Raw genomic sequence first — 20,034 nt, forward strand, 5'->3', positions numbered from 1 at the left:
TACCCTCCCCGACCCCCCCATTATGGTCCCCCCCACTACACCCCCCCCCATTATGGCCCCCATTATACCCCATTACACCCCCCATAACACCCCATGGCCCCCCCTTTACCCCACTGCACCCCCCAACTACCCCCCCGCCCCCCCATTATGGTCCCCCCCCACTGCACCCCCCACCCCATGCCCCCCCATTATCCCCCCAGACACCCCCCCCACTGCACCCCCACCCCATGGCCCCCCCATTATCCCCCCCGCCCCCCCACTGCACCCCCACCCCATGGCCCCCCCATTATACCCCATTACACCCCCCCATTACACCCCACTGCCCCCCCCAACTACCCCCCCCGCCCCCCCCCCATTTTGCCCCCCCCTTTCACCCCCCCCATTACCCCCCCCTTACACTTCCTCACTCCCCCTCCCCCACATTCCCCCCCCCCGCCCCCCCCTGCCCCCCCCTCACCTGCGCTCCCCCCCCGCTCCTCCCGCCGCCCCCCGCTCGCCCTCCGGCCGCCGCTCATCGCCGCTCTGCCCCCTCCCCCGCGCCGCGCCGCTCCGCCCTCCCATTGGCCGGCACCGCAACGCCCCTCCTCACCATTGGCTCACCCCTCCTCGCCCTGCCTCTCCACTGGTTCGCCCCCCCGCCCATCACGGCGAAGGCGGGGCCGCCGCGGGGGCCAATGGGAGTCGTAGTTCCGCCCCTCCCCCCCCGCGCTTCTCATTGGCCGGGCGGGGCGCGGCGGAGGGGAGGGGCGGGGCTGTTGCCAAGGTTACATAGGCCGTGGCGGGCGGGGGGCGCGCTACGGTGGCCGGGAGGCGGCGCGGGCCGAGGCCGGGCCCAGCATGGGCGACCGCGGAGCGACGGTGGCGACTACGACGGCGGCGGGGGGGGGACCCGGCGGCGCCGGGGGGGGTCGTCGTCTTCGGGGGCGGCCCCACGGCAGACCCCCGCGCAGGGCGATGGCGACCCCGGCCGAGATTTCAGGTAACGGCCCCGCAGGGCCCACACGCCCCCGCCAGGCCCGAGCCTGCCCCGGGACCACCCAACCCCCCCCCCACCCCCCCCCCGGGCCCCGGTGGCCCCCGGTCCCCTGTGCTCACCCGGTGTGTCGTGTGTCCCCCCCCTCCCCGCGGTGGTGCCGGTGTCCCCCGTGTCCCGTCCCGTCCCCCTCCGCCACCTCTGTGTCCCGTCCCCCCCCTCCGACGCCGCTCCCGGTTCCTCTTGCGACACCGCGGGTTTCAGGGCGGTGCGGGGGGGGGGGGGGGGCAGGGTGGGTGCTGGGCTGTGGGCACCCCTTCCCCACCCCCCTGGGGGGTCCCCCCCCGTCCCCCTTTGGGGTCCCGTTCCATCCCCCGGTTGGGGTCCCCCCCTCGGTTGGGGCTCCCCCCCCCCCGTCCCCTGTCCCTGGTTGGAGTCCCGTTCCCTCCCCGGGGGGTCCCCTCTTGCCCCTGGTTGGGGTCCTGACCTGTTCCCCCCCCCCCGGTTGGGGTCTCCCCCTCTTCCCTGGGGGACTCCTCTGCCCCCTTTTTGGGGTCCCCCATCGCCTGTCCCTTGGTTGGGGTCCCATCCCTCGGTTGGGGTCCCCCCCCCATCCCTTGTCCCTGCTTGGGGTCCCATCCCCTCCCCAAGGGGGGGGTCCCATCCCCCGGTGGGGTCCCCTCTTGCCCCTGGTTGGGGTCCTGCCCTGTTCCCCCCCAGGTTGGGATCCCCCTCTCTTCCCTGGGGGACTCCCCTGTCCCCGGTTGGGGGGTCCCCCCTGTCCTCTGCCCTGGGGGGTGGTCCCATTCTTTGGGGACCCCAATCCTGGTGCCCCCCCCCCCCCAACACGGGAGAGGGGTGCAGGGGGGGTCCTGCTCCCCCCCCCCCCCCCGGTGTGTGCTGTGGGGTTCACGGGTCAGTCTGGCCATGGTGACACCCCAAAACAGACCTGCGCCCCCTTGTCCCCATTCCCCCCCCCTCCTTGGCGCGGCGGGGGCAGGGTCGCTCCCTGACCCCCCCCGTACCCCCTAATCTTATCTGGGGCGGGGGCAGTGCCACCCGGGGACTCTGGACCCGGCGCCGGGAGCCGCCCGCTGCTGTGGGCTGTGCCCAGTCCTGTCCCCTCCTGGGGGGTGGCATTCCTGTCCCCAACCACCGCTGGGGGGGGGGGGGCTATCCCTCCTGTCCCCCCCCTCCTGTCCCCCCCCCTCCACCCACTGCCTGCCTGCGGCCACCCCAACCTGCTGCAAAATCCACGTTTTTCTTATCTCTGGCCCCAAAAGCGGTGTCCCCGACCGCTGCCGGGGTCCCTGGGGTGGCTCTGTGTGTTGTCCCCCCCCTGTGCTGAGCTCTGTGTCCCCGTTGTCCCCCCCCCCTTCCTTGTCCCCAGGTGCCACAAGGTGCAGGAGTCTCTGCTGAGTTCATCCAGCGGCTACAGCAACTACCGCGGCATCCTCAACTGGTGTGTGGTCATGCTGGTGAGTTTGGGGGGGACCCTGTGCCGCCCTGGACCCCCCCAGAGCACTGCCACCCCCCTCCGGAGCACGGCCACCCCCCTCCGGAGCACAGCCACCCCCCCAGAGCACTGCCACCCCCCTCCGGAGCATGGCCACGGCTCTGCCGCCACAACCGCCGCGGTGACGGCTAATCTGCCGGTGTGGTTTTAATTCAATTAGCGAGTGAAAGTGAGCAGAAGGGCCGCGGCGGCCGGAACGCTGCTCAGCTCCTGCCGGCGGCGCCCCGGTTGTGCCGTGGCCACCGGCTCGTCACCGTGGTGGCCGTGCCACGGTGCCGGGGACATCACCGGCCTCCGGGCTGCCCGCTTGCGTGGCCGCGGAGCGGTGTGGCCGTATCTGGGTCCGACGACAGCGCTGGCGCGTGACTCACCGCGCCGTGTGCCGCAACCCTTGCACAGACTCGTGGCACCGGTGACGCAAGAGTGTCCCTGAGCTGTCCCCAACCCCGGGGATGGCAGCGGGGTGTCCCCGGGGTGGTGGGGGCTGACATTCCCCCCCGACCCCCACCCGCCCCCATCACCTCTTCCTCTTCCAGGTCTTGAGCAACGCTCGGCTCTTCCTGGAAAACCTCATTAAGTGAGTGGGGGGGTCCCCACGGGGGCGGGAGACACAACAACGGACACTGTCACACACCTCATTGGTCCCCAGGGACCCCGCCAGCGGGGTGGGGGGGTGTCATCATCCCTGGCACGGGGCTGGGGGGGACATCAGGGGTGACATTGTCCTCAGAACAGGGTTGGGGGGGGACGTTGGGGGTGTCATTGTCCCCAGAACAGGGCTGGGGGGGGTGTTGGGGGTGTCATCGTCCCCAGAATGGGGCTGGGGGGGGACATTGGGGGTGTCATTGTCCCCAGAACGGGGCTGGGGGGGGACATTGGGGGTGTCATTGTCCCCAGAATGGGGCTGGGGGGGGTCATCGGGATCCCACTGGGTGGATCCTGAGGGCATCGGGGGGGATTTGGGGGGAGCAGGAACTGTCCCCGTGTGGAAATGTGGGTGCGTACGAGGCCCCCATCCCCATAGAGGGGTTCTGGGGGCTGTGGGTGTCCGGGGGGGGGCCCCTGTGGGGGCTGTGGGTGTCTGGGGGGGCCCCCCCAGCTCCATTCGGCCCCTCAACCCCCTTCTGCGCAGGTACGGGATCCTGGTGGACCCCATCCAGGTGGTCTCCCTCTTCCTCAAAGACCCCTACAGTTGGCCCTCCCTCTGCCTGGTCATCGGTGAGTGACCCCCCCCGGGACCCCCCCGGGTCAGTGGGGATGGCGGGGGGTCCCTGGCCATCCCATCACCCCCCCCTGAGCCGTGGGGGATGCGGTGCTGCCCCCTCGAACCCCTTCCTCCTCTCTCTGCAGTAGCCAACGTCTTCGTGGTGGTGGCCCTGACCCTGGAGAGACGTTTGGCAGCGGTGAGTGGCCCCCGGGGGGGTCCTGGGGGTCTCCCCCCCCTCCTTCCCCAATCTCCATCTCACGTCGTCATCGTGTCCCCCCCCCGCCTCCCGCAGGGCTCCCTCTCGGAGGGCGCGGGGGCCGCCCTGCACGCCTTCAACCTCTTGGCCATCCTCTGCTTCCCCGCCGCCGTCGTCCTCGTGGTCACCTCCATCACTCCAGGTGAGGCCAGAGGGGAGGGGGGGGGACACAGAGGAGCCAGGCTGGCCCCCGGGGGGGGTCAGGCTCCGGCTGTGCCCCCCTTCCCCTCTCCCTCTCTCACCGCCGTCTCTCCTCTCCCCGCAGTGGGCGCCGTCTTCGCTTTGGCCATCTACACCATCATCTTCCTCAAGCTCTTCTCCTTCAGGGACGTCAACAAGTGGTGTCGGGAGAGGAGAGAGGCGAAAGCCGCCCCCGGGGACGGGTCGGCCGCAGGTACGGCACCGGGGTGGAGTTGGGGGGGGACGGACACACGGACACGGGGGTCATCCCGCCCCGGTGGGGGGCTCACGGTTCCCTTCCCCTCTCTCAGCCGCGGGGGCCAAAAAAGCCAACGGGGACGTGGGGAAGAGCGAGGTCTCCTACCCGGCCAACCTCACCTACAGGAGTAAGTGCCGCCCGCGGACCTCGGGGGAGAGGGGGGGGGGGATCCCCCACCCGCTTTTGGTGGGGGGAGGGGGTGTCCTCAGGCCCCCGCGGGGGTCCGCGGCCACCTTGCCCCCCTCCTCGCAGATCTCTACTACTTTGTCTTCGCCCCCACCCTGTGCTACGAGCTCAATTTCCCCCGCTCCCCCCGCGTCCGCAAGCGCTTCCTCCTCCGGCGCCTCTTCGAGATGGTGAGAGCCTCGGGGGGGGGAATTTGGGGTTTTGGGGGGGGGAATTGGGGTTTTGGGGGGGGGGAATTGGGGTTTTGGGGGGGGGAATTGGGGTTTTGGGGGGGGAATTGGGGTTTTGGGGGGGGAATTGGGGTTTTGGGGGGGGGAATTTGGGTTTTGGGGGGGGGAATTTGGGTTTTGGGGGGGGGAATTTGGGTTTTGGGGGGGGGAATTTGGGTTTTGGGGGGGGAATTTGGGTTTTGGGGGGGGGAATTTGGGTTTTGGGGGGGGGAATTGGGGTTTTAGGGGGGGGGAATTGGGGTTTTAGGGGGGGGGAATTGGGGTTTTGGGGTCAAGGCTGGTGGGATCCTGCCCTCTGCTTCCACAGCGAAGGCAGCAGGACTGGGGAGAAGGGGGGGGCTGAGATGGGGGGGGGGTGTGGGGGTGTGTTCTTTGGGACAGGAGGGACGATGGGGGGGTCTTTGAGGCAGAAGTGGATTGGGGGGGGGTCGTTGAGATGAAGGGGTGGGTGTGGGAGGGGGGTCCCTGGGGTGGGGGGGGGATATGTGGGGGTCCCTGGGGTGGGGGGTGGTGATGGAGGGGGTCCCTGAGGTGGGGGGGGGGGGGGGTGATGGAGGGGGTCCTTGAGGTGGGGGGGGGGATGGAGGGGGTTCTCTGAGGTGGGGGGGGGTGGAGGGGGTTCTCTGAGGTGGGGGGGAGTGTGGAAGGGGGTCCCTGGGTGGGGGGGGGATGGAGGGGGGTCCCTGAGGTGGGGGGGGGGGGGAGGGGGGTCCCTGAGGTGGGGGGGAGTGTGGAAGGGGGTCCCTGAGGTGGGGGGGGGATGGAGGGGGGTCCCTGAGGTGGGGGGGGGATGGAGGGGGGTCCCTGAGGTGGGGGGGGGGGGAGGGGGGTCCCTGAGGTGGGGGGGAGGGAGGGAGGGGGGTCCCTGAGGTGGGGGGGGGGGGGGGAGGGGGGTCCCTGAGGTGGAGGGTGGGGGGAGGGAGGGGGGTCCCTGAGGGGGGGGGGGGATGGAAGGGGGTCTCTGAGGGGGGGGTGGGGTGTGGAAGGGGGTCCCTGGGGGGGGGTGGGGGTGTGGAGGAGGGTCCCTGAGGTGGGGGGGGGGATGGAGGGGGGTCCCTGGGATTGGGGTGCCTCTGGGGTGGGGGGTGCCGGGTGCTGCCCCCCCCCCTCCACTGATGGCTCCGTCGCTGCCTCCGTCTTCCAGCTCTTCTTCATCCAACTGCTGGTGGGGCTGATCCAGCAGGTAACGGGGGGGGGGGGTCAGGGTTGGGGGGTGGGGCTGCCCCCTCCCCACACAGGGGGGACTGCAGCCGCGTTTTCTGTTGCAGTGGATGGTGCCCACGATCCAGAACTCCATGAAGCCGTTTCGGGTGAGTGACGTGGTGACTGGGGGGGGGGGGGAGGAGGAGGACCCCAGAGGCTCTGGTTCCCCCCCCCCCTCAGTGGGGCAGAGGCTGTCTGTGTCCCCCCCACCCCCCGGGACAGCCCCTGCCCTCTCGCCGGGCTGGCGCGGGCGCTGTGGGACAGGGGTGACGGCAGCCCCGTCCTCCGCAGGACATGGATTATTCCCGGATCATCGAGCGGCTCCTGAAGTTGGCGGTGAGTAACCCCCGCTGTCCCCCTGACCTCTGGGGGGGGGGTTGGGGGGGGGGGTTTGGGCAGACAGCCCCCACCCCCCTCACAGCCTCCCCTCCCCCAGGTCCCCAACCACCTCATCTGGCTCATCTTCTTCTACTGGTTCTTCCACTCCTGCCTCAACGTGGTGGCCGAAGTGATGCAGTTTGGGGACCGGGAGTTTTATAGGGACTGGTGGTGAGTGGCGGTGGGGGTGGGGGGGGGGGCGGTGGGGGGGTGGGAACGAGCCCCACACATACAGCGCTGTCCCCGGTCCCCTCCTGTCCCCCAGTGGGGACATCGGGCTGTGCTCAGGCGTGGGGCGTTTGGGGGAAGGAGGGGGTTCTTGTGGGGACACGGCAGGTCCCCCCCCGACACGGCAGGTCCCCCCCAACACAACTCGCTGCCTTCTCCCCCCAGGAACTCCGAGTCGGTGACCTATTTCTGGCAGAACTGGAACATCCCCGTCCACAAGTGGTGTCTCCGGTAGGTGGGGGTGGCAGGAGGGGGCTGTCATGTGTGTCGTCGTCACCCCCCACCCCCCCCCCCCTCGCTGCTGCTTTGGGGGTGCTGCGACGCTCCCGGCGTCCCTGCGCTAACTGGGGGGCGGTGGGCTGCTGCGCAGGCACTTCTACAAGCCCATGCTGAAGTGGGGGGCCAGCAAGTGGACGGCCCAGACGGCCGTTTTCCTGGCGTCCGCCTTCTTCCATGAGGTCAGTGCTCCCTCCCGCCTCCGGGGGGGGGGCTGCGTGGGCCCCCCCCCCCTGCCCTGCAGCTCCTGAGCGCCCCCACCCCCCTCCCCGCCACGGCCTGGAGCTGCCGCTGTTGTCCCCGCAGTACTTGGTGAGTGTCCCCCTGAAGATGTTCCGGCTGTGGGCGTTCATGGGGATGGCGGCTCAGGTAAGCGCAGATCCCACCCGCTGCTGCTCAGCGCCTCCGGCTGCGCCGGGGGAAGGTGGGGGGCGGTGGGCAGCGTCCTCGGTGCCACGAGGGTCCCGCAGCCGTGGGGCTGAGGCTGTCCCCCCCTCTCTCCCACCTCCCCATCCCTTCCAGGTCCCGCTGGCCTGGTTCGTCTCCAGGTTCCTCAGGGGTAACTACGGGAACGCGGCCGTCTGGATATCGCTGATCATCGGGCAGCCCATCGCCGTCCTCATGTACGTGCACGACTACTACGTGCTCAACTACGAAGGCAACCAGTGACGTGACAGCCCGGTGACCCCCGGGACAAACCAGCGCACCCGCCGTCACCGGTGCCAGCGCCGAGGTGCCACCGCGGGCAGCACCGCTTGGCGTTACCGTCCTCGTGAATTGAATGTCGGATCAATGCAATAGCTGCTCCCCCCACCCCGGGGCGGGGGGGGGACGGACGGACACACACAGCCACGGCCTCCGCTCTGCCCTGGGGACGGTGTGGCCTTGGGTGGGAGGGAGGCAGATGGGGGGGGAGGGGGGGCAGTCCCCTCCTGGCCCCGGTTGCCCTCAGCTTTAAGCGGCCGCCCGACCCCCCCCACCCCCCACGCGGAGCCTCCGCTGCGTTAAGGCACTTTAAGGGACCGTTCCCGGACTGTGACTGTCCCCTCCGTCCCTCTGTCACGCTCCCCCCCGGGGCTGGGGGGGGGGTTACTGGGTGTCCCCCCCCCTCTCCGGGGCACAACCCCTGCTCGGAGCTCACTGCGGTGGTGGCTGTGAGCCCTGGGCGCTGCCTGCTCCGTCCCTGGCCGGCTGCCTGCGCAGGCAGCTGCCTGCAGCCCTGCCCTCTCCTTGGAGTGCTGCCGGGACCCGCTGCTGCCTCCCGACCTCCCTCTGGCCTCACTCAGCCACTTTTTAACCCTTCCAGATTTATCTGTCAAATACTCAGTGATTAAAAGTGTCTTTCTTTTTTTTTTTTTTTATTTTATTTTTTTATTTTATTTTTTCCTCTCCAATCCTGTCCTTCTCTGATGCTTTTCCACCCCCTGCCGCAGCCCCCTGGCTGCCACCTCGGCCCTAGAAGGGTCTCCAGGCGCCCTTGGGAGGGGGGACAGCACAACAGAGGAGTGACACCATGAGCGAGGGGGTGACCGAGCCCCACCATAACCTTCCCTGTGCACATGATCCAGTTGAGAGCGCTCGGGCAGTTGAGGGGCTGAGAGTGATCCCCAGGAACCTCCTGCCCTCGTCTGTCACAGTCACCCGATGGTTTGGGCTGAAGGGACCTTGAAAGGCCATCGAGTCCCCCCCTGCCCTGGGCAGGGCCACCTCCCCCCAGCCCAGGTCGCTCCCAGCCCCGTCCAACCCGGCCTTGAACACCCCCAGGGATGGGGCAGCCACAGCTCCTCGGGGCACCCTGCGCCAGGGGCTCAGCGCCCGCACAGCCCACAAGTTCTTCCTCACATCTCCTCTCAGTCTCCCCTCTGTCAGCGTCAAACCGCTCCCCCTCGTCCCACGGCTGCCCCCCCTGACCCAGAGTCCCCCCCCAGCTCTCCCGGAGCCCCTTTAGGCACTGGAAGGGGCTCGCAGGTCTCCCCGGAGCCTTCTCTTCTCCAGGCTGACCCCCCCACCTCTCCCAGCCCGTCCTCCCAGCAGAGGGGCTCCAGCCCTCCCAGCATCTCGGGGGCCTCCTCTGGCCCCGCTCCAGCAGGTCCATGTCTCTCCTGTGCTGGGACCCCCCGAGCTGGAGGCAGCACTGCGGGGGGGTCTCCCCAGAGCAGAGCGCAGCAGAGGGGCACAACCCCCCCCGGCCCTGCTGGCCACGCTGCTGGGGATGCAGCCCGGGATGCCGGGGGCTCGCTGGGCTGGCAGCGCACGTTGCCGGCTCCTGGCCAGCTTTCCCCCCCCAGCCCCCCAGAGCCCTTCTCCTTGGGGCTGCTCTCCATCCCTCCATCCCCAGCCTGTGCTGGGAGTGGGGGCTGCCCCCACCCCGGAGCAGGACCCTGCGCTTGGCCTGGCTCAGCCCCGGGAGGCCGAAGACCCCTCAGCCCGTGGGGAAGACCCCCGGGGCAGGAGGTGAGTGTGAGGCCGCTCCGCGGAGCACCTCAGGGACTCCCCTGCCTGCTCCTGCTGCCCGACCTAAGAAGACGCTGCCACTCCTGCTGTCCTGTTAGGGACATAGAAAATAAATTTTATTATTCATTTTAGATTTCTACACTGTAGTTGCATCACTAACCATGATCCTCATGAGAAGAACGCAGCTAACTCCGTACCCCGACACAGACACAACAGAGATCAGCCTTGGTCCATCGCCAGAGAGTGTGATACTGTTACTGCACAGAGAAAGAAAAAAAAAAAAAAAAAAAAAAAGAAAAAAAAAAAAAGAGGAACCTACATTTTTGCTCTTTTTTTCTTTTCCCATACTCCAAAGAAATAAAAAATAAAATTCCAGAGTGCCCTCCCACCCCCCAACCCCGTCTCTGCCTCTGGGCGGGCGGCCGGAGCCCGTGGCTCTCGCGGGGCAGGCAGGAGGGCCGAAGGCAGGCGGCGGCACCGGCCTCGGCCTCGGCGCTGCGGGAAGCCGGCGGGTGTGGAGAGGCGGTTTCAGGGCTGGACGCCGGCTGCAGCGGGGACCGGCGAACCCAAAGCGTTGGGAGAGGAGATGACGGGTGACGCAGCCAGGCTGCCGATGGGCTGGGACGCCGCCAGCGAGGTAATGCCTGCGGCGGGGAGAGAGAGCGCGGTGTCGGGAGAGCTCAGAGCCGGGGGGGGGTCCCGGAGCCCCCCGGTGAGAGCCCCGCGGGCTCCAGCACTCACCTGCCAACATACTGGAGGAGCTGACGGGCGTGTTAGTGGCCGAGAGTCCAGCCGAGGTGCCGATCCTCGCCGGGTCTTTCGCTATGGGATCTGCGGGGCAGAGAGGAAGGCCGAGGGGGTCGGCGAGGGCTCCCCGCACACCGAGGGGAGCGCTGGCGCCTCGCCGTTCCCCCCCAGAGACGGGGCAGAAGCCCCGCAGGGGGATGGATGGGCAGAGGGAGGCGGCCGGCGAGGACGGAGCTGCACCGTGGGCACAGCAGAAGGAGCAGGAGCCCCGTTGGGGTGGGGAAGGGAGCCAGCAGCGAGGGGGACACGGGCAGGGGGCAGAGGGCAAGGAGGGGACGGCGGCAGCCCCGAGGAGCTGCGGCACAGCGCGGCGCGGGCTGACGTACAGAAGTAGGGGTGCTCCATGGCGTCCCGGGCAGTGAGTCGCGTCTGGTGGTCGTAACGCAGCAGCTTATCCAAGAAGTCGAGTGCCTCGGTGCTCACCAGGTGCTGGTTCTCGCTGTGCACGAAGCGCTCCCATCGCTTCCGCGAGTGTCTGCGAGGCAGAGGAGGAGGAGAGAGATGCATCACCCCGCCGCCGGCACCTCGGGCTCGCCTCCCGCGCCGCCCTCTCTCCCGCTCTGCGCCCAGACACGGGACACCGTGGCCGGTACACCCAAGGGAGGATTCGGGGAGGCACCCACCTGCCGAGGATGTCGTTGAAGCGGGGATCGAGCTCGATGTTGTACTTGTCGATGTAGTCGTACAGGTCCTCCGTCCCCAGCACTTTCGCGATGCGCACGAGCTGGCAGGAGGGCGGAGAAGGAGCAAGACTGAGGGTGACGGCAGAGACGGGGTTTCTGACAGCCCACCCGCAAAGGTCCCGGCCCCCGCTGCGGCGTCCCTCGCTCCCCCCGAGCGAGGACACAGCTCAGCGGAGCTCCGCGGCTGGGGAAGGATGCGCTCCCAGCGCTCGGCAGGGTGGAAAGTGAAGGCAAAGCCTGGCAGCCCTTCCCTGGGGTGGCTGGAAGCTGTGCGGAGGAGTGATGTGAGCAGGGAAGGGTGAACGTGTGCCCGACCGCTCCAGGGCCCGCATTCCAGAGCTGGATCGGAGCCCCGATTTCCCCTCCTCGCCCCAAGGGCGGATACGGCTGGAAGCCGGGATCCCACAAAGGCAGGTTCCTGCAGGCCCTTGGCTGGGCCGGGTTAGAAGCATGGAATCACGGAAGAGTTTGGGCTGAAGGGACCTTAAAGGCCATCGAGTCCCCCCCTGCCCTGGGCAGGGCCACCTCCCCCCAGCCCAGGTCGCTCCCAGCCCCGTCCAACCCGGCCTTGAACACCCCCAGGGATGGGGCAGCCACAGCTTCTCGGGGCACCCTGCGCCAGGGGCTCAGCGCCCGCACAGCCCACAGGTTCTTCCTCACATCTCCTCTCAGTCTCCCCTCTGTCAGCGTCAAACCGCTCCCCCTCGTCCCACGGCTGCCCCCCCTGACCCAGAGTCCCTCCCCAGCTCTCCCGGAGCCCCTTTAGGCACTGGAAGGGGCTCGCAGGTCTCCCCGGAGCCGGCCGGGCGTGCTGGCGTTTGCTGGCTCAGCTTACGGGAGCGATACAACCGGGGAACACCAGCCGGCTCTGAAGCCCCATCCCACGAACCCCACTCTGGCAGCAGCATCGTTTGGAGTAACCAAACCGGAGCTCAGCCCCTGAGCTGCCCCCCAGCTACAGCCCCTCCAGCAGCGCGTGGGTCAGGCAGATGGCTCCTCTTAGCACCTCCCAGTACAACCAGTGCTTTGCCACCCCCAGGTTTAGCTGCCGGCTCACCCGCTCCTCCCTCGGACAGAAAGCAGAGGGATGGGAGAGGCAGGGACCACCGAGACCTCGGCACGGGGAGGGGAGGGCGAGAGAGGGGGGCAGCACGCGGAGGCGGCACACGTGTGCCAGCGTGGGAGGCTGCCGCGCTGGTCCAGCGCTCGCCCAGCGCCCTGGGGAGGGTCTGCGGGACGAGGGGGGCGGTGGGGGCAGCGTGCTGCCCCAGGAGCTCACTTGGTCGTAGTTGTCGTGACCGTGGAAGAAGGGCTCTTTCCGGAAGATCATGCTGGCCAGCATGCAGCCTAAACTCCACATGTCTAAGCTGTAGTCATACATCTGGAAAAGCCGAGAAGAGAGAGAGGGGGGAGGTCAGCGAAGCTCCGGGAGCCCCCCCAGGCTGCGGGGCCGGGCCGGGAGGGGGGAGATGCACTGAGCCCCCTCCCAGAGGACGGCAGAGAGCAGAGGGTCGGTTTTGGGCGCCGCAGCCGGCAGCTCCTCCGCTCCGCTTTGCCCAGGACCGTCTCCAACACAGGTTTCGGGTCTGGACCCTGAAGCGGTCTCAGCCGTCACGGGCAAGACGCCGCCCAGCCAAGAGCAGCCGCCCCGAGGGCTGTTTGGAGGGTGGCAGATATTCGCTTTTATTCTCATCTTCCCCAATTACTTCACCCCGGGCAGGTTGCACCCATCGCTCAAGGGTTTTTCCAGCCCGCCGGAGTTGTAGCTGGGAGCCTCTTGTCCCACTGAGGTGCAGCTTCAGGCTGTAACCCGCCGGGCACGTGTCCGGGTGCAGGAGAGCCCCCCGGGGCTGCGCGGCAGCGGGACGCCGCAGGACGCCAGCATCACCTCCACACCGGGGGCTCTGCTGTCGGCACGAGGGGCTGCGCCCTGCCGGGACGTACCTGGTAATCTACTAAGAGCTCCGGTCCCTTGAAGTACCGCGAGGCCACCCGCACGTTGTACTCCTGGCCGGGGTGGTAGAACTCCGCCAGCCCCCAGTCGATCAGGCGCAGCTGGAGGAGAAGGGGAGAGAGGACGTCGGTACGGGGACACGCAACCGGCGCTCGCCTCTCCAGCGGCCCCTTCGCGTGTTTGCAACCATCAACGTGCCCCTCCTCTGTCCTCAACCTCGTCGGGACCGCTTTGAGCTCCAGAGGACTCGCAGCCCTCCCCAGCTTCGCTCCTTAAACCTGCAGACGACACACGCTCTCCGGTCCATCAGCCAGGTCGTTAATACTGAGCAGCACCAGGCCGAGGACAGTCCCCGTGGAACCTGGGCAGCGCTGCCTTCCACTTTGACAGCAAACCACTGATAATTACTCTCTAATTATGGCTTTCCAGCAGCTCTATACCTCCAGTACTCCTTACCTGGAGCACTGCCTCCAGCTCTGGAGCCTCCAACATGAGAAGGACATGGAGCTGCTGGAGCGGGGCCAGAGGAGGCCCCCGAGATGCTGGGAGGGCTGGAGCCCCTCTGCTGGGAGGACGGGCTGGGAGAGGTGGGGGGTCAGCCTGGAGAAGAGAAGGCTCCGCGCAGACCTCCGAGCCCCTCCCAGTGCCTAAAGGGGCTCCGGGAGAGCTGGGGGGGGACTCTGGGTCAGGGGGGGCAGCCGTGGGACGAGGGGGAGCGGTTTGACGCTGACAGAGGGGAGACTGAGAGGAGATGTGAGGAAGAACTTGTGGGCTGTGCGGGCGCTGAGCCCCTGGCGCAGGGTGCCCCGAGAAGCTGTGGCTGCCCCATCCCTGGGGGTGTTCAAGGCCGGGTTGGACGGGGCTGGGAGCGACCTGGGCTGGGGGGAGGTGGCCCTGCCCGGGGCAGGGGGGGACTCGGTGGCCTTTCAAGGTCCCTTCAGCCCAAACCATTCTCTGATTCCGATTCTAACCCGTATCTAAGCCGTGTTTCCCTGGTTGGCTCACGCCAGAGGTCTTTTTAAAATGGAGCTACATGACGTCTACCATCCACAAAGAGCCTCTCCAGCGGTTTCAACGTTAATCCGGGGAGAACGAAGGACCGGCTCAGCTCGGATGTCTGCGAGAACGGCAGTTACAACAAAGCGCAGCCGGTCGGAGGCAGGGCGATACCAGGCTGCGATAACGGGGAAGATTTCAAAGGGCACAGCGCCCAAAGAGCACTGGGGCTCTGCTCCGATAATGGGGGTGTTCACCGGTTCCAAGAGGCTTCGCCTGTGCCACGCGGAGACACCCAGCTCCCCCTGCCCGAGCAGGCGCCTTTTGAAGTCCGTTTTATTTGCGGTCCCAGCTGGCCGCTTGCTACAGGAGGTGCTGGAAGAATTCTCAAGTTACATTTACGAGCCCCGAACGGGTGGCAAATAAAGGGAATTTACTGGACACAGGTGCGGGTTTTATGGTCACCTGTAGTTCCAAACAAACAGCTGCAAATTCAGCCCCCCCTCCCCGCGCTGGGGTCTGCGGGGGCCCAGACTGGGACGTCAAGGCAACGCTCTCCTGCCCGGCCCAGAGACGGGCAGGACCACATGGCATTAACCGCACCGGGGAACACTTCGCTGCCGAAACCGCAAGGGTCAGCAGCTGCTGGGGGTGGGATCGGGGCGGTCAGTCCGCACTGGCAACGGGAGCAGGAGGGTAAAAGGGAACGGCTGGTTCTCCTGCGGGCACAAAGGCTCTTTGCCAGGAGCTGAGCGGCCTCATGGCAAGAAAGGCATTGAGGGGCCGGAGCGTGTCCAGAGAAGGGACACGGAGCTGTGAGGGGTCTGGAGCACACGTCTGACGGGGAGCGGCTGAGGGCCCTGGGGGGGTTCAGCCTGGAGAAGAGGAGGCCGAGGGGAGACCTTCTCCCTCTCGACAGCGCCCTGACAGGAGGGGGCAGCGAGGGGGGGTCGGTCCCTGCTCCCCAGGACCAGGCGATGGGACAAGGGGAGACGGCCTCAAGCTGCGCCAGGGGAGGTTTAGATTGGAGATGGGGAAACATTTCTTCCCGGAAAGGGCTGTGGAGCACTGGCAGAGGCTGCCCAGGGCAGTGGGGGAGTCGGCACCCCTGGAGGTGTTTAACCGACGGGCAGAGGTGGTGCTGAGGGACGGGGGTTAGTGGGGACGTGGCAGCGTTGGGCTAACGGTTGGACTCGGTGGTCTTAAAGGTCTTTTCAGATCTCAGCGATTCTGTGATTCTACAATTCTAAGAGCCTCCGCTCAGCCCCGTGACAGCGAGCGCAGGAGCCGGCAGAGGCGGGGCCTGACCGTACCTTTCTGTGCTCGTGGTCAATCATGACGTTGTGCGGCTTGACGTCTCGATGCATGACACCCATACTGTGACAGTAGTCCAGGGCCTGCAGACAGAACGGGCGCCGTCAGAAAACCTCCCTCCGCCTGCGGGGGCAGCAGGATCGGGCCGAGAGGCCACAGCCAGAGGCGGCAGAGCCGGCGGTGAGGGACGGACCCCGAGGCCGTTGTGGGACGGAGCCAGCCGGCCGCCTCGGGGGGCACCGAGGTCAGCCCCCGCTGCAGTGACACCTGTCCTAACAGCACGGACGCGCTCCCCAGGGATCTCCAGACCTCGGCCCTATTCCAGATCCTCTGCGGTCACCTCTGGCGCGGTGTCCGGCACAGCACCGTCACCTTTCCTGGGAGCAGAGACCACTAAAATCTGCCCCGCAGCCCCATGTCCCACCCCAAACCCAAGAGCTGGCGGGCAACCACGTGGCGGCGAGGGGGGCAAACCCCACCTCCCTCTCCAGCCCTGTGCCAACACCGCCGGAGGAGACATCGCGCCGAAGGAGACCTCCTTCAAAGGTTGCCACGTCCCTGCAGCGCCCGCTCCGACCGAAGCCCGGCAGACGGGACACTGCGGTCGATCCTGGCCAGTCTCTGCCAGCGGGGGTGGCTGGGACCGGGAAGGAACGCTCCGGGAGAGGGTTTCCGCGCCCTCGGCTCTCCCGCTGACCACCCAAACAGGCTCCAGCGCAGCCCCGGCCCCGACGGCGGCTTGCAACCAAAGCCGCTTCCAAAACCAGGTCCCAGTGGAGGCAGAATTCTTGCGAGAGGATGCCAGGGAGATAACTAAGATGACTTCTGCCTCTCAAGGACAGGGTGACCTTGCACTCTGAGCCGCTCACCAGCGCGCTCCACGGCCACCTGCCTCTGAGCCTCCCCTCGCGCGGTGGCCCAAGAAGCCACCCCACGTGGACGGCCGGGCAACGATCCAGCAGGGTTTAGTAGCCAAATAAGCTTCACTCTCTACCGCCCGCTGCCGCACACGGACTCCTCGGGGGAGATTTAGCAGCGGGTCTCTGCTCGGGTGAGGGTTTTCTTTGGGACTACGGATTTCCCAGCCGTCCCCGGCAGCTTACCTTTAGGATTTCATACATGTAGAACCGTATGTCAAAATCAGATAGCGTCTGGTACAATTGCTGGAAGGATGAAGACAAGAGGCAGGTTAACAAAACACAGCACGCTGGCTCTGTGATCCACCGCTGCCGCCCGCGGGAGCCAGGCTGCTCGTGGAGCCACCAGCCGCCTGTGCGGGCGCGGGACAGACACTCGCGGAGCCACGACTCGAACCCAGAGGCACTAAGCGGCCAGACGGCACGCGGGCAGCTTTGTACCCGCTTTGCACCCCAAATTTCCCCACCTGGGAACCGGCAGCACGTGGCAGGGAGGAGGCAGACTCTCGGTCTGGCTCACCAACCTTCGGAGTGTCCGTGTGCCCTCCCTGATTCCACCCAGCAGGGGACCAGGGAGCCCCAGGACCCCAGTGAGACCCAGCACCCGGACGGATTCAGTTTCCCCTCCTGGGGGCAGGGGATGAGGACGGGAGAGCACGCCTCACCGCCCTCGCAAAACCCAGAGAAGAGTTGCCCAAGACAGCCCAAGGACGAGCCTCGGGGCCAAGAATCAGGGGGAAAAGGGGTCACGATGGGACTTACAGCGCATTAATTGCTCAATGAAAACAGAACTGAGCAACCACAGGCAAAGCGGCTGCTGGTTTACCAACTCCTACGGCCCGGCTCGATCACCCTCCTCGTCTCCTTCCACTCAGCCCAGGCTCCAGGGACGAAAGCCGCAACAAACCCAAGGTTTCAGCTGGCAAATTGGCCAACACCAGATTGCAAACACAAGCCCACGATGGCCAACCGCTGGAGCAGCGTGGCCGAGAGGAGAGACTTGGGGATCTGCCGGCACAATCCCCAACACCAGCACTGTACCCCTGGCTCTTCCCTCAAAATGTAGAAAAGAGCAGCTGGCCACAGCTCCAAATCCCCTGGCCCCTCCGGGACAGCGACGCCAGCCATTTCTGTGCCACCGTGTGCCTCTGAAACAGAGGACCATTCCCTCCCCACCACCAGGCAGCACCAGAGCCGGTTGGGAATCCCCCTGGTAGCCCAGATGTGGCGCCTGCTCTGCAGCAGAGCCTGGAGGAGCTCTCCCAGATACACCATCATCGGATTCAGGTCTCTGCAAGGACGGTGGTCGCTCACCTTGAAGTCTGTGTTGTTGACATGCTCAAAGACCAGGGCAGGCGTCCGAGACTGCAGGGCAGCGACGTCAGTACGAAAAACAGAAAGAAAAGAGAGAGGTTTAGTTGTCCTCAAGGCAGGAGAGCGCGGAAGGGGGCAGGCAGGCGGGCAGCTGCCCCGTGTCCCGGCCAGGGAACCCCCCCCCGGCACCCCCCGGGAGCTCCTGCCCTCCCCACCCCGCGTCCTGCATGCACTGCAACACAGACGGCCGCACGAGCTGCTCTCGGGAGTGCTGCCCGGCATTTAGCAGCATCCACCGCATTGGGAGCTACAGGGAGGGGATTCCTCCCCTCTGCTCTACTTTGGTGAGATCCCATCTGGAGTACTGCCTCCAGCTCTGGAGCCTCCAACATGAGAAGGACACGGACCTGCTGGAGCGGGGCCAGAGGAGGCCCCCGAGATGCTGGGAGGGCTGGAGCCCCTCTGCTGGGAGGACGGGCTGGGAGAGGTGGGGGGTCAGCCTGGAGAAGAGAAGGCTCCGGGGAGACCTCCGAGCCCCTTCCAGTGCCTAAAGGGGCTCCGGGAGAGCTGGGGAGGGACTCTGGGTCAGGGGGGGCAGCCGTGGGACGAGGGGGAGCGGTTTGACGCTGACAGAGGGGAGACTGAGAGGAGATGTGAGGAAGAACTTGTGGGCTGTGCGGGCGCTGAGCCCCTGGCGCAGGGTGCCCCGAGAAGCTGTGGCTGCCCCATCCCCGGGGGTGTTCAAGGCCGGGTTGGACGGGGCTGGGAGCGACCTGGGCTGGGGGGAGGTGGCCCTGCCCAGGGCAGGGGGGGGACTCGATGATCAAGGTCCCTTCCAACCTAAACCATTGTCGGATTCTATGATCTTTACACCCCCACGTGCGCACGTGCTTTGTACGTACCCACTGGGATCGATGCACCCACCTCTGGGTGCCGAAGGGGACCCGGCCAAGCTGGGTCAGGGCGAGGTGGGAAGCAAGGGAGCTCTGGAGGTCTGGTTTGTGAGAGCGGTGCCTGCCAGCACGGCCAGGGCCGGCTACGGCTATACCCTGGGAAGGGGCTCCCCCGTCTCGCCTCAGCCGGCAGCAACCCGATCTCACAAAGACTTCATAGAAACTCCAACAGAAAGGAGAAGGGGGCAGCGGGGGAGCTGCACCGCCCCGGCCAGGGCTGCCCAAACTGCTGCAGCCCAGCAGCGTTTTTGGAAACACAGTAAGTGGAGGAGGCACACAGACACCCCCCCCAGGGGGGTGCCACATTTTGTAGCTTGTTTCTGTAGGGTTTGTTTACGTAGGGCTCTCCCCATCCCCTCCCCTTTCTCTTTGATCTCCTCCTCCTCCTCCTCCTCCTCGCAGCGGGACGCTGGACCTCCTGCAGGACTCCCAGGGGCTGTGTGCAGGGAGAACCCCCCCTCTCTGTCTGCGCAGCCCCTCCCCGACACAGCGCGGTCGGCCCTTTCAGCCCAAGACCTCCCCGAGCCCTTCCGCAGAGGCCATCGCCCTCAGCAGACCTCCGGCCTGCTGCTCCCCCAAAAACGGCCGGCCGCCCACCCCGACGCCGAGCGCCCGCGTCCCCAGTTCCCGGCAGCACGGCCCCGCTCGACAGCCGTGTAATCCTCCCATTCTCCTTCCCTACGAGGCGCTCTGTCACCTCGAACGTCACCGGCGTTGCGGACCCCGTCTGGAAAAGGAGCAGCGGAGCGAGAGCCTGTCCCCAGGGCCCCCGCTCGCTGCTATCTCCCCACAAACAGCTGCCTTTCACGGCCCGTCAGAGGATTAAAATTGGCTCAAATACGCCCTGCTAATTCGTCCTAATGCAGCTTTTTAATCGGCACGGCAGGCGGCACGAAGTCACGGGCCTTGGAGAGATTCAGCTGCGCTACATAAACACCACGGCTTTTCTATCAGTCTGCCCGTGTAAAACTCTCACCTCCGCTGCCAAAAAGCACGTTTCCCCAAGACCCTCTGGGTCCCGCCTGTCCCCCTGCCCCGACTCAGGCCAGCGGAGCCCACCGCAGAACCCGCAATCCTGCCCAGATCACAGCGGCCGGATCAGAAACCAGCGGGAGACAGCGGGATACCCCATCTCTGCGGGGATAACAGAGGTGAAAGGCTGCCCCGGGGCGAGAGCCGGCAGAGCGGGAAGCGCCACAAAGGAAACATCATGCGTTCGCAGGAGGAGCGAAGGATCTCAGCGCACCGCAGAGCTCCGAGGCACGAAGGCGGAGGACAGCCTCCCTCGGCCTTATCGGTTTGCGGATGGCACAACCCCAACCTCTGCCGGTTCACACACGTTGGCCACTGCCCGTCCTTCTCCTCGGCCCTCACGACGGCAGGGAGCGTCACCCAGCAAACAGAAGGCAGCGGTCTGTGACGCTGCGGTGGTAGGCAGGTCCCTAATCCAGCCAGCATTCCCCAAGGACTCCAGGGAGATCCCTCCTGAACTGCCTCCGACGGAAGCGCCGGCACCCAGCGAGGCTCTCCTGCCAAAACTCCTGCAGCACCAGACCCGGGTGGTTTGAAAGCCGAACAACCCACCGGGGGGAAGGCACCCCGTGCCCCCAGCCACTTTTTCGGGACTGAGAGCAGCCGGCGCTGTAGGCACATTCCCTCCTCCACCTGCTACTGCTGGATCAGCCAAAAATATCTCCTTCCATTTCTGCCCTCTCGTCTACCGCCTCAGCGGCGCTCGCACGGGCAACAG

The 20,034-nt window shown here is 66.8% G+C and overlaps 2 protein-coding genes across 5 annotated transcripts in view; one reads left to right on the forward strand and one right to left on the reverse strand.

The window, feature by feature from the left end:
* Nucleotides 1-674: 674 nt before the first annotated feature.
* On the forward strand, nt 675-8,244 carry DGAT1 (diacylglycerol O-acyltransferase 1; the record flags this gene model as incomplete). Its single annotated transcript, XM_082499266.1, has 17 exons — nt 675-979; nt 2,364-2,451; nt 3,026-3,066; nt 3,622-3,707; nt 3,840-3,892; nt 3,989-4,094; nt 4,218-4,346; nt 4,444-4,518; nt 4,644-4,747; nt 5,952-5,990; nt 6,076-6,117; nt 6,302-6,346; nt 6,447-6,559; nt 6,782-6,847; nt 6,987-7,074; nt 7,199-7,261; nt 7,415-8,244. The coding sequence occupies 17 exons, from the start codon at nt 675-677 to the stop codon at nt 7,559-7,561; spliced, it is 1,590 nt and encodes a 529-aa protein (XP_082355392.1). The 3' UTR covers nt 7,562-8,244.
* Nucleotides 8,245-9,435: 1,191 nt separating this feature from the next.
* Nucleotides 9,436-20,034, reverse strand: part of LOC309686282 (casein kinase II subunit alpha-like) — a 33,067-nt gene continuing 22,468 nt past the window's right edge. For all 4 annotated transcript variants that reach the window (XM_082498865.1, XM_082498867.1, XM_082498866.1 and 1 more), the window contains 9 exons: nt 17,332-17,382; nt 16,204-16,263; nt 15,100-15,183; nt 12,781-12,891; nt 12,116-12,217; nt 10,777-10,877; nt 10,480-10,628; nt 10,088-10,177; nt 9,436-9,990 (listed from right to left, as the gene is read on the reverse strand). In XM_082498865.1, the coding sequence (XP_082354991.1) occupies nt 9,875-9,990; nt 10,088-10,177; nt 10,480-10,628; nt 10,777-10,877; nt 12,116-12,217; nt 12,781-12,891; nt 15,100-15,183; nt 16,204-16,263; nt 17,332-17,382 (864 nt within the window). In that variant the 3' untranslated portion in view covers nt 9,436-9,874. The remainder of the gene's footprint in view (nt 9,991-10,087; nt 10,178-10,479; nt 10,629-10,776; nt 10,878-12,115; nt 12,218-12,780; nt 12,892-15,099; nt 15,184-16,203; nt 16,264-17,331; nt 17,383-20,034) is intronic.

This window comes from Vanellus vanellus (assembly GCF_965231255.1).
Source record: "Vanellus vanellus genome assembly, chromosome: 2".
Lineage (NCBI taxonomy): Eukaryota > Metazoa > Chordata > Aves > Charadriiformes > Charadriidae > Vanellus > Vanellus vanellus.